Source organism: Coenobita brevimanus, chromosome 77 (genome assembly GCF_032717465.1).
Source record: "Coenobita brevimanus isolate Jiangsu-jjx chromosome 77, ASM3271746v2, whole genome shotgun sequence".
Lineage (NCBI taxonomy): Eukaryota > Metazoa > Arthropoda > Malacostraca > Decapoda > Coenobitidae > Coenobita > Coenobita brevimanus.
Genome location: NC_137030.1, coordinates 944,714 through 957,464, shown reverse-complemented (window position 1 = coordinate 957,464; position 12,751 = coordinate 944,714). Strand labels below are relative to the sequence as shown.

General features: G+C 40.6%; 1 protein-coding gene across 1 annotated transcript; it reads right to left on the bottom strand.

Annotated features, from left to right (window-relative positions):
• Nucleotides 1-881: 881 nt before the first annotated feature.
• On the bottom strand, nt 882-8,881 carry LOC145408455 (piRNA biogenesis protein EXD1). The gene is made up of 8 exons (XM_080279184.1): nt 8,556-8,881; nt 7,820-7,933; nt 6,905-7,021; nt 6,023-6,289; nt 4,471-4,746; nt 2,531-2,659; nt 1,864-2,049; nt 882-1,315 (listed from the first exon to the last, which is right to left on the bottom strand). Exons 1-8 carry the CDS (start codon nt 8,703-8,705, stop codon nt 1,184-1,186), a joined length of 1,371 nt encoding a protein of 456 aa, XP_080135310.1. The 5' UTR covers nt 8,706-8,881; the 3' UTR covers nt 882-1,183.
• Between the last annotated feature and the right edge of the window lie 3,870 nt (nt 8,882-12,751).

Below are 12,751 nucleotides of genomic sequence, written 5' to 3'. Positions count from 1 at the left end.
ACTTCACTGGCAAAAAAATATATGTAATATGTTTTAAGGTTCTTTACTCAAACTTTGACAGTGGAGTCTAATTTCAATAACATTAGGGAGACTACACACAGATTACAGAGTGTGACCTTAATACTGGACCTAGTCTCCTCATATTCAAACCTTTTATTTCTTCGTGACTCCCAACTGTATTTTCAATATCTTCTTTCTTAATGGTGACTAGTCTTTCTGGCTAAATCAACCCACATACTGAAATATTATCAATGTGTGTACAAGTTTCTGATTAACTTTTATCCTCTTCATGCAGACAAATTTTCATTTTCATAAACATCAAAAACAATATAATGACACTGCAACCATGAAATTCAATGGATCTGAAAATGAGCATTTGCACGCTTTTCTTTCTTTCTTTCCATTTCCATGAACTTCACACAGACTGCCACATAAAACTTTAAAAAATTACTTAAAGACCCCTAAAGCAATTCAGAGTACCTGTCCTAAAGAATAATTGTCGTGTAATCCACTAAAATGCTGTTTTCTCAAGGGGACAACTCAAAATAGCTTATTATAACACTAAAACTCAAATACTGTACATTTTACAACAACGCTAAGAACTAAAATACATTTTATTATATGGACAAGAACTCAAATACTTCTTTTTACAGTTAGGAACACAAATAAACACTATTACAACAACAGGCACTGTAAAACATCTAATCAAAACACTAGACACTCTAAAACTACATGGAACTCAAACTCAACATACAGTACCTGCTCTAATGAAAAACTTAAGTGAAATCTTCTGAAGTGACTGTATGGTTTGAGAGGTCACTTCTGAGGGGCATATTGCATGAGTTATGTACATAAATACATCACAACCCTGATCATCACCACTATCATTGTCACCATCATCATCACCCCTACCACCAACCAATGCCAAAATGTACTATACAACTCGAGCATAGGGGCCTGGGGCAAACATAACATTTTTTTTTTTTTTTTTTTTAATACTCCTTCTCCACTGATTCACTTCACATATGGCTACACTAGTAGACTAAACTCAGAAACTCAAAACTACACACAACACTATGCACCCTAAACCAACTAAAACTCAAAATGAAACTAACCTCTGAAGTACCCACCCTAAAGAAAGCCTGATAAGAAATGGTTTGAGGTGACTATGGGCTCAGGGCTGTTACTTTGGAGAAGGTGCTGTCTTGTATGAGTCACGCGTGAAGGAAACCCGAGGGTCAAAGACTTTGGGTGTGTTGAAGTCTGTAGTTCTGCCCAGCTTCTGTATCTCAACTGGGACAACATGTGACTCCAGCTGTAAAGGTATGAAGAGAGGGAAAGGGTTACATTCCATGAGGCTTTGGCACTTCATAACACTGTATTTGGTCTCTTACATATAAAAATCCTCTTGTGATTTAGTCTCTTACATGGTTTACATCATTACACCCTCTTAGGGTTGGTAAGGAACACCTTCATGTGGTGCACACTGACAAGACCAGGCAGTGAAGCTGCCCTGTTATAGTGCATTACGCTGGCAATGATCCCTTACCACTTCCAGTTTAGTTAGTGGCCAAAAGTAGTATCATTAAACTATTGATCAGGGACTTACTCCTAACTTTGATCCACTGAATATCATACAACCATACCTTAGGTGTTCAAGCTGTGGAAGTGGCCCAGCCAAGTGTAGCCAGACTGGGGGACATCTCTGAGTAGTAACCAAGGAGACTCATTCTTACCTCATAACTAAGACTCATTGAATATCAAGCAACCACAACTTAGTTATCTGTTTGTTGGAGTGACCAAGTTCCATCAGATGAAAACAAACCACAACTACAACCATCCACACACAATCACGAAACTCACCCTTTCAGCAGTGGCTGAATCCTTGTCTTTCAGTGATCCGAGATAGATGTTTGTGATCTGCGTTAGGTCAACCAGCATGCGACTGATCTGGGCAAGTCGCAGCTCCTTGAGGTAGCGCACAGTGCACGCAACACCTTCACACAGCTTGGATGAAAGGGGACGTTCCAGCCAAATGGATTCGTCCTCCTGTGACATGCAGGGTGGTAAAAAACAAAAGTTATGCATGAATTCAGAAGAAAAAAAAGAAGTTATGCTTGGGTTTATAAATATTCAAAGTACAGACAAGGGATGAGGTTAGGATTCTAAGTCTACTGAGTGTGGAAAAGACATAGGTTTGGATCGATTGTGTGGAAAACAGAGAAAAGATTGGAATTTGCACATAAACATGAGGAGCAGAAAAGAGATTAATTATGTCTATGGAGTAAAGAAGAGATTAGGTCTAGATTCAATGTCTATGGGATGTGGAAAAGAAATTAGGTTTGTATTCATCAGCCTGGAAAAAAAAAAAAAAATAGCTTAGGATTCATAAGACTATTAGTGGTACAATGAAGTGGTATTACAGTGAGATGAGACATGTGCCTACTTCATAACCAACAACCTGAATAGGAGTTAGAGAACTTCATCAGGTGAGAAAAAATGCACTATAGTACCATCCTAACCCTACCACTTCATCAGTTGGCCAGAATGTGTGTTGTGGTGCCAGGCCAAGGTATCCAATGAGCAGTGACGGAAGGCTGGACACAAACAATGGCACACGTCTTTGATGATTCAGCATGTATATGAAGATCTCTGATGCCTGAAAAAGGGGATAAAACTTTATGAAAACTCTGGTATCAGGTGATGTGCTAAATTATATGAATCCATTCACATACATTTATTTCACTTATTTGTCTACGGGCTGCATGAAAAAAGAAAGCAACATACTGTATCACACTGAAAGGGCTAGAATATAGTATGTATGAAAGTGTATATGTGTATAAGTAAAATGGGGAGCTCTGAGTGGAGTAAAGTGGAACGCATGTATTTATTTAAATTATGAATGTCAAGGTGGTGGTGACCATCATCCACTCACCTGATGTAATGCTGCCTACTTCTTCCTTCACCTTTATCATCCTTTTTCTGTTTGCCCTCCTCTCTTCCTGTTTGTCCCATCTTTCATGTCACTTTTTATTACGCTTTCCTTTTCCCGTGGCATTACACTGAGTGACAAGCCTAAAGGTTTACTCTGGGTGGTAACCATATAACCAACCCACACGTTCCCTACATTACAACAAGAGGGTTGGTGGTGGGTTAGTGCCCATCCCCGTAAAACCACTAACTCAAAGACAAACAGCCACCCTTTACAGGATTATGACATCTGGCTATAGATAGATACAGATGAATGTGAGGGCTGATACTCTGGCATTACCAGGTGTGTCTATATGGCACACTCAGTCAGTCACTGGTTTTATGGACAAGTAAGGAAAAACTACTTTACATATTTTTTACTTAAGAGGTCTAAATTGCCGTCTCTCCACACTGAATGCTGAGTTTTAATAACAGATTAACACCTGAATATGTTGCTAGTCATGAGGATATGATATGGAAAGATGCTGAACTGTAGCAATAGGTTTTTCTGCCAACTATGTACAGTGATCCCTTGGTCATCACTCACTTGGATATAGCAGTTTTTGTCATCACTGCTATATGAAAATCTGCACTCTTGCCATTACAGCACATTTTTTTTTTACTAAAAACTTTGTTACAGTGCACCTGAGCTGGTTTCAGCTGACAATGATGATGCAAAATCTGTGGTTTCTGATGGTTTTGAGGGATTCAGAGATGTGGCTCTACTCGAGAAGTTGATCCCAGGTGGTGGGGACCACTAACTCTCCACTCCCTACCCTCAGAACCCCCTACCTCAAGCCCATCTCAGGTCTCCGTATGGTACGTCTTCCTTCCTTACTGTGCCCTTTTCATAATTTTTATTAACCTAACCATGCCAATGAGTGTTTCTGATACTTACCATAACTGAATGTATTTAGTGGTCTAAACTGATGTAACATGAAAAACCTGGGTTAACAAGTGGGGTGCCTTGTACCAATTAGGATAAATCCCAAAAATTCTGTGCTTTTATTATCGAGAGAATTTCGTTATCACACACTAGACATGGTACCAATTAAGTGCAACAACTAGGGCATCACTGTGCCCAAAATTTACCGCAAAAAAGACGAAAATCAGGGCCAAGTTGGAGTTAAAGAATTCTAGTCACAAACATTCACGTTCCTCATGTCTTCTTCTCACAATGTCTCTCCTAACCCTTCCCTACTACCCCCTCCTTCAGTTTCCAACTATATAAATACATGAGTTCCATCCTTAGCTATACTCAAAGAAGGTCCAAGTCGAGCTGATCCCTAATCAACAATTTTCCCAATTGTGGGTATAATTCTTCCATTCGTGTTCCTTCCTCTACTAACACTGAAAACCTCCCTCCCTTAACAACACTTAAATGCCTCCCTCCGTTAGCAAAAATAGTTTCTGTCCTCTTTACAAACAATCAGCTTACATCCTCTACCGAAACTTGCAGCCTCACTCTTCTACCAACAACTAAATTGCCACAAAACTGACCTGTGTATCAAAAATATTGGTTAAATTGACTCCACACTGGTGATGCAGCAGGTCCTCCAACCCTCGACAGTCATGTATCACCTTCACTATCCCATCATCCAGTAAAATGTCCGCCACCCCACTGGTCAGCAGTTTGGACAGACCAATTTTGGCCACGTCGAAGAGGAAGATGATGTCAGGCGTTGCTGCGGCCAAAATCGACAGGGTACCTGATCTCCCAATGTTTTGTCCTACAGCACTGATACTGATGACTAATTCAGTTCGCAGCAGACACACCTATTGGACGAAAGTGAGGATAATCAGACTGAATATATATGTATAAATGTGTATGTGTGTGTGTGTATATACATATACAGTATATATATATATATATATAAAACTGGTATACGTATATATACATATACAGTATACTGATTATATAAAATTCATCATCCAATCCTACATTGCCCCATGAGGAGCGTAGGAGCCCGGGGTTAGGCAAGTTGGTCCTGACATTTAAGACGAGAGTAACTAGCTTCACTCATCCCTGAGTGGCATTACATAAGCAATCAACCCCAATCTCCCCTTGGATATAAACCTTCACTGGCTCAATCTGATTGGAGTGCCTTAATTACCCACTAAACCACCAGCGCCAAAATTTGGTTATATGGTTACCACCCAGCATAGTAAATGGTTTCCTGGTGTACAGGAAACCATTTGGCTTGTCACTCAGCGTAGTCACCCATACGGAGAAGAGGAAAGAATGAAGGAAAAATGACAGAACAGGGAGTGAAAAGTCACCTGCAGGCAGAAGGACGAGGAAAGAATGAAGGAAAGAAAGACAGAAGAAGATGGAAGGAAAGAAGGATGGAGGAGAGGAAAGGACAGACACCTGAGAGCAGCACTACATCGAGTGAGTGGGTGGTGAGCGCCCCCACCAACCTCTACTCCATCCTTCTTTCCTTCCATCCTCTTGTCTTTCTTTCCTTCACTCTTTCCTCATCCTTCTGCCTATGGGTGACTTTGCACTCCCTCTTCTGTCTTCCTATCCTTCATTCTTTCCTCTTCCTCTGCCTGTGGGTGACTCTACACTGACAAGCCAAATGGTTTCCTGTACACCAGGAAACCATTTACTATGCTGGGTGGTAACCATATAACCAAATTTTGGCGCCTGTGGTTCAGAGGGTTATTACGGCGCTCGGATTGAGCCGGTGAAGATTTATATCCAAGGGATGGTTGGGGTTTACTGCTCACGTAATGCCACTCAGGGATGAGTGAGACTGGTCACTCTCATCTTAAATGTCAGGACCAACTTGCCTAGCCCCTGACTCCTATGTTCCTCATGGGGCAACATAGGACTGGATGATGAATGAATGAATGAATGTTCATCTCTCATTATAACTCAGTCGTCAAGATGAAGAGATGGCAATTCCAGGTCCAGTTAAAGTGGGTTTAGTATTTTATTATGGTGTACATCTTCAGTAACAGCTGAAGGTGTAAAGTTGGCAATATTTCAACTAATTATTGCGAACACAGCATAGTAACATAAAAGCATAAAATACAAACTACTTACTGCCTTCATAAAGGCCTCATTAATGGCATCAATAATCAGCCAGTTTGAAGGGCGTGAGATTCTGGGTGAAGGAGGTGGAGGGGGAGGGGGAGGGGGTGGAGAGGCTTTGTTCTTCCCCTCCTTTGGCTCCCTTCCTCTCCTCTCCCTCCGCTTCACACTAGAAGCATCGGAACAGAGATCGTTGTTGTCGTTACTCGCGGCAAGGTGGGGAGGGACAAGTTTCTTCATTAGCAGTTGCTTACCTCCCTTGTCTTCTTTATAGGCATCCTGCGAGGTTACAAGCCATCATCATCATCACACTTATCATCAATCATCACCAATACCACCATCATCATCATCAAAACTATCACCATCAACATCATCATACTGTGGAGAGAATGGAAAATGAGTGACTGACCAGGAGACAGTCAGTAATATGCATGAGGGGAGGAGGAGGAAGAGACTGAGGAAGAGAAGGAGGGATGGGATGGAAAGGTTTAAGAGGAAGGTGTGTGTGTATGCTAGGGAGCAGCCTGTTGACAGAAAACAGGGTAACATGGAGGTGAGTTATGCCTGGCCATCCCTTCTGGAATTAAGGCATCCAGCTATAAACAGAAAAACATGTCATCATCATCATCTTCACAAACCAGAAATAGCAAGGAGAACCAATTAAAGCAAAAGATCTATCAACTTCACACCCACACAAAAGCAACCTATCCATACACAGATATCTATATCTAAACATGCCTCAATCAGCAGGATATTCACCTCTTCCCCCTGCTATCAATCTTATGGGGTAAAAATGTGTGTGTGTGTGTGTGTGTGTGTGTGTGTGTGTGTGTGTGTGTGTGTGTGTGTGTGTGTGTGTGTGTGTGTATGTGTGTGTGTGTGTCATCTGCACACCTTCAGTAGTCGCTGCCTGGCCTCCCGATCCTCACCCACCACCGTGATGCTGATGATGGTGTGGAAGAAAAACGTCAACAAACCCACACGTCTCTGGCCCGTACGTGGGTTGACCACCTGAAACAATTCTGTAATTATTCTCTGCAGTAGGTACGGGTGCTCACCATCCACTCACTCATGTAATGCAACCTAAAGGTGACTACACTGAATAACGAGCCAAATGGTATCTTCCAAAACCATCTTAATGTGTTGGGTGGTAGCCATATAACCAAATAACCTCAACTGTTTCTGGTAATTCAGGAAACCATTACACTGTGTTGGGTGGTAACCACATTATCAAATGATGCCTGGTGGTTTAGTGGGATATGGTACTGCAACCAGAAGAGGTCTGAAAAAGTTTACATCAGAGGGCTGGTTGGGGTTATTGCTCAGTTAAGGCCACCCACAATCCTTGCCTTAAATGTCAAGACTAAGCAGTGCAGCCCCAGGACCCTATGCTCCTGACGGGGCAGAGAAGGACTGGATGGCAGATGGATAGACCATACTGTCATCATCCCAATCCACAAAGCATCACTGTATTCATCCCTATACTAACTCCCACATGTAAGACGGGGTGAGATAGGAATCAGAAACAAAGTTAAAGAAAGCATAAATACAGAGGAATTATCAAATATCAGTTCCATGGGGGTGAGGTAGGCCATATGAACACAATAAACACAAATGAGAATTATCAAACATCAATTGTACATGGTGGGGTAGGATCCTGAAACAAAGTACTGTACTGCATAAACATGCCCACACACTCAAATTATATATATACAGTACTGGTATAAAAAGCAATTATATAAAAAACATAAGAAAACACACATACACTCAATAAAAATAATGAACATCAGCTCAACACTTTCTGCCAACCTTTTCCAGAGCAAATCGTCTGCTGGCGGGGAGAACATAGTTGATGACACCCGTGTACGTCCCTTCCTTGGCCTGTAGCACCACACGCAGACCAAGACAGTCATCACCAGACTCCTGAAAACATTAAAGAATTTTGGGTTTTAAGTACAATTCATAAAAGATACCTTACAATCTAATGTTGACATAGCTGACCCCAAGGCTAACAAGCTCCTTTTCCCACATCTTTTATGAATTCTAAATACCTATACAGTACTTCTCATCCTAAGTCTATATCTATCTATCTACCTACAACCAAATGCCTTAATCCTGTAAGGGGTGGTCACAAACAAATCTCCTTCGTGTCACTGTCCTCTGCCATCTAGCTGTTCTCTCTCCAACTCACACACCCCTCCTTCATATGCCTTTCCACCCCAACCCTTCATATAATCCTTGGACTTTTCCTATCCCACTCTCCCTTCACCTCATTCACATATGCTCCCCCTGTCAGTCTCTCATTCTCCACTCTCATGAAATGCTTTAACAAACTTTTCACTGTAAAGCTGTTAATTAATCTAGGACAATATGCCACTGCTAAAAGGATTAAGACAAATGACAACAGACAGAGACATATACAGTAGTAGATATACAAACAGATGCTTAAGACACATAGATAGGTAAACAGATACTGTATAATGGCATAAACATATTAACAGACAAACAAACAGATGATGTTTATATAAGGAATTACTATATTTACCACAATCTCCTCAATTGTGAAGCTCCTGTGCTCCTCCAAAGCATCACCTGCTGCAAAAATGGCTCCTTCAGCCCATCTGTCGGCTCCTGGGGTTTTGGGCTTTACAGACATCGTTTTCTCACTTACTTCAGTCACCTCAGCAGTTGCCATTTCCAGTTTTTCATTAATTTCAGTTAACTCACTATCTGCCAATGCTTGTTTCACATTAAGTTTAGCCCATTCAGTAGTTGTTGGAGTTTTAGCCAATTCTACTACTTCAGCCAACTCAGAATTTGCCAATTTAATTTTTTCAATAGATATAGCCAAGTCAGCTCTCACTGACACCTCTTTTTCATCAGTTTTACCTACATTATCATTTGCCAAGTCCACCTCTTCACCAGTAACAGTTACCATGTCATTTCTAATCATCAACCTAGCCATATCACCTGTAGCAGATTTTATTCCCCTGTCCTCCACTGCTGCACTGCAAGATCCATATTGTTCCTGTAAATCATATACAGCATCAGCTTTCTCTGAATTATTTGTTGCTTCACTAATTTCTGCCAAACCAACTCCAGACTTTACACTTGTCACTGAACTGGACCTGTTTTCATGTATTTCCCGCAGTTTGTTGCCCTTCTTTGTCATTAATCGAGCCATATCATCCCCACCTATTGCTGTACCACCGTCCTTTGCTGCGGATTTTGGGGAACCAAATTTTTCCAAGACCAAGTCACCATCTTCTGCCTTGCCAACCCCAGAACTGCCTGAATCTGACCTGGACTTGATATGTACTTCCTGCTGCTTGTTGTCATTCTTCATCATTAATTTAGCCTCATCACCAAACTCAGTACCACTATCCTTCAATAGCAAATTAGGGGATTCAGAGTCTTCCACATCCCAGCCATCCCATTCAATCAAGGCCCGTGCGACCCTAGTCAGAACTGCATCAGGCAGGATCGATTCACGGATCTCTTGCAGTTTCGCAAACTTGGCCATACAGGACACGCATTGTCTGGGCACACTTGAGGTTGAGCCGGGCAACTGGGAAGCCATTTTGGTGTATGGTTACTGCTCTGATATTCCTTATGGTGTACAAGGTGTGCTTTGGTCCACAGGGAAGGCTGTTATGTACACCCAGTATGTACACTTAAATGATGTGTACAATAACTAACATGCACTTTGGTCCACAAGGAAGACTTGTGCACACTTATTATACACACTTATATGTATGTGCAAACTAATTTCTATGACATGCACTTTGGTCCATAGGGAAGGCTGTTGTGTACACTCAATATGTACGCTTAAATGTGTACACTAATTCCTATAACATGCACTCTGGTCCACAGGGATGACTTGTGCACACTTGTATATGTGCATACTAATTTCTATGACATGCACTTTAGTCCATAGGAAAGGCTGCAGTGTACACTTACCATATACACTTAATGCATACACTAACTTCTATAACATGCACTTTGGTCCACAGGCAAGGCTGATGTGTGTAAACCTACTGAGGACACTCCCTGTAAAAAAATATGAATTTTTTGTAATGATCAACCAATTACAATAAATATAAATAAGATCCATACTTTAATAATGCCTTGACTGATGTTTACTCAAAATGTTGTCTGAGAGACAAGGAAATTAAAGTAATGATTAGCCAATTAAGACCAAATACATACCCAACTTAAACGATACACTTCAGTGATGAATAACTGCTTAAACTACTAAAGATACTGCCTGTAATCATAAAACTTAAGTGTAATAATCATAAAATTAGGTGTAATATTAAACCAATAGTAAAAATCCTTCTCTAACACCTTACTAATGAAACTGTTATTTGGTGTCATGACCAACCTATTAAGGAAGATATACTGTATGGTAAAATAAAATAATGCTACAGTTTAAAAAATTACAGTACAAACTGGTGTACAAAACTTCTAGTAGAAATGGGATGAAAATAAAATTGTGGGAATTAGCATAATAAAAGAATTTCTTCAGTTGCCTTTTTTTTTTCCCTCTGTCTCTCATCACTACACTATTTTATTCAGCTTAGGCAAGACTAAAAACTGAATGGGTTATAGTCTTCAAGCCCTTCATCACTAGAAGATCTTCCGAGCTAAATAACATATAATGGAGGTTGGAAAAATGATTTAAATAACATCACCATACCGAGTCTCAACCTGGATTCAGACTCACTGGTGGTTCAGTTCCCCACCTCAGTCATGATTGTGTGGCTGGTTATCAATCCTGGAGCCTCATTTAATCCTTACAGCTACAGACACTTGTCTAATATTTCCCTTCTCCTAGTCACTTTCCTCTGCAGGCTAATATCCATACACAGTGTCTTGGTTTCTCAGTCCAATACTGCACCTCCTATACCCCTCAGTATCTTCTAGCTGACGTGTAAACTGAAAAGCTTGATATTTCTCTGCCATTATCTCACCTCTTCAGTTTAACATTTTCCTTTGTTGCTATTATTCATAAGGTGAGAAAGACTCAAGTTTCTCTACCCTAATGCTGCACCTCTTCCACCTCTCACTTTCCTCTGGTGCCTGAAACCCATGAGAGGAGCTTGGTTTGTTTCTCCTAATATTGCACCTCTTCTATTACACTCCTTTCTCTGCTGGCCGCTATTCCCATGAGAGAAGCTTGGCAAGCTTCTCTGCTTAGTATAGCACTTCTTGTTACTTTCCTCTGCTAATATATCTATGCTGAGAGGGACTTGGTACATTTCTCTGCCCTCATATATCACCTCTTCTACTTTTCTCTTCTGCTGGGTACTAATGCTAAGCTGATGTGCTGCTTCTTTGCAATAATGTTTCATCTCCTACTTGTCATTTTCCTCTGCTGGCTGATATCATTAAACCAAGAGAGCCTTGGTACATCTCTCTGTCATCATATTTCACCTGTTACACTTGTAGCTTTCATCTAGCTATTAATATCCTTGAGCTAAGACAAGCTTGATATTTCTCTCCTTTCACCTTTTCTTTGACTATCCTCTGTTGGCTAATATCCCAAAGCTGAAACAAACTTGATATATTTCCTCAGTCCTTGATGATTTTCTCAGATATGACGTGTCTTGGAGGAAAGCAACAGACATGCGTTAAGTGTAGATGCAAATGAATTAAATATAAAGTTCCTAACCCCAGATCAATGGGAACTGGAAACCTAAAGAAAATCAAGGCTGCTTAAACATCAATCATTAAACAAAATCATCCCCACCAGCAACACTATCCAAACTTCTTTTCCCACCTAAGAATGGGGTGAGGTATGGTCGAGAGAGAAAGCATGAATAACTAAACTCAATAACCCTTAAACTAAACTAGGAGAAAGATTGAACGATACTCAATAACCCTTAAACTACTATTTTTTTTTTTTTTTTTTTTTTTTACTTACACATCACATAATCAAGCTTAGGAGACTTTTTCAACTAATGGAGTTTGATAGAACCTCTTGCCTACTGAAGATCCCTTCTAAGCCGAATAATTATTATCTGGTATTGGTTATCACTCTATCCAGTTCTTTCTTGCTCTCTGGACCCTAACTCACACCATCTGTACGTGGCGGTTGGGGTGCGGGTGCAGGGATCTGGATAATGGTGACAAAGACGTTGACAACAATGGTGGTGGTAAGATATACACTAAAAGCAGACATCCCTGAAGTGAAGGGCTTGAACATACACTTAACCTACAATGATGGATGGATGGATGATGATTCAGGTTAAGAATATGCTCCACATTCAATACATTTTATTCCAATGTTATGACAATCCATTTAAAAACTCCCTAAGGATTACTCACAACTCAAGACTCTGCCATCAAACTCACAAGCTATTGACTGACATGTGTGTAGATTTAAGTCAAGTTTCTGACATGCTGGGTGCTGAAGGGGGACAACTTCAAGTGGTGGCACTGATATGCCTGGTTATACAAATGTCCTTCAACCCCCTCCCTATCCCCCAACAGGAGGATTGGGGGTTGCAGAAGGTAGCTTTGGCCTGCAGTCCACACAGTTCATATTCTGATGAGCCTGGGGTTGCAACTACTAACAAATGCTGTTTTCCTTTTGAATGTCAAAGTTAAAATTCTTGCGATGTACATTACAATTAATTATTGTAAATGTTCGTTAGACGGTTACAGTACAGTATACCCTCGTCATATGCTTGGTGTACAATTATTCATTTATATAACCTGTGAGAATTTTGGACCTTT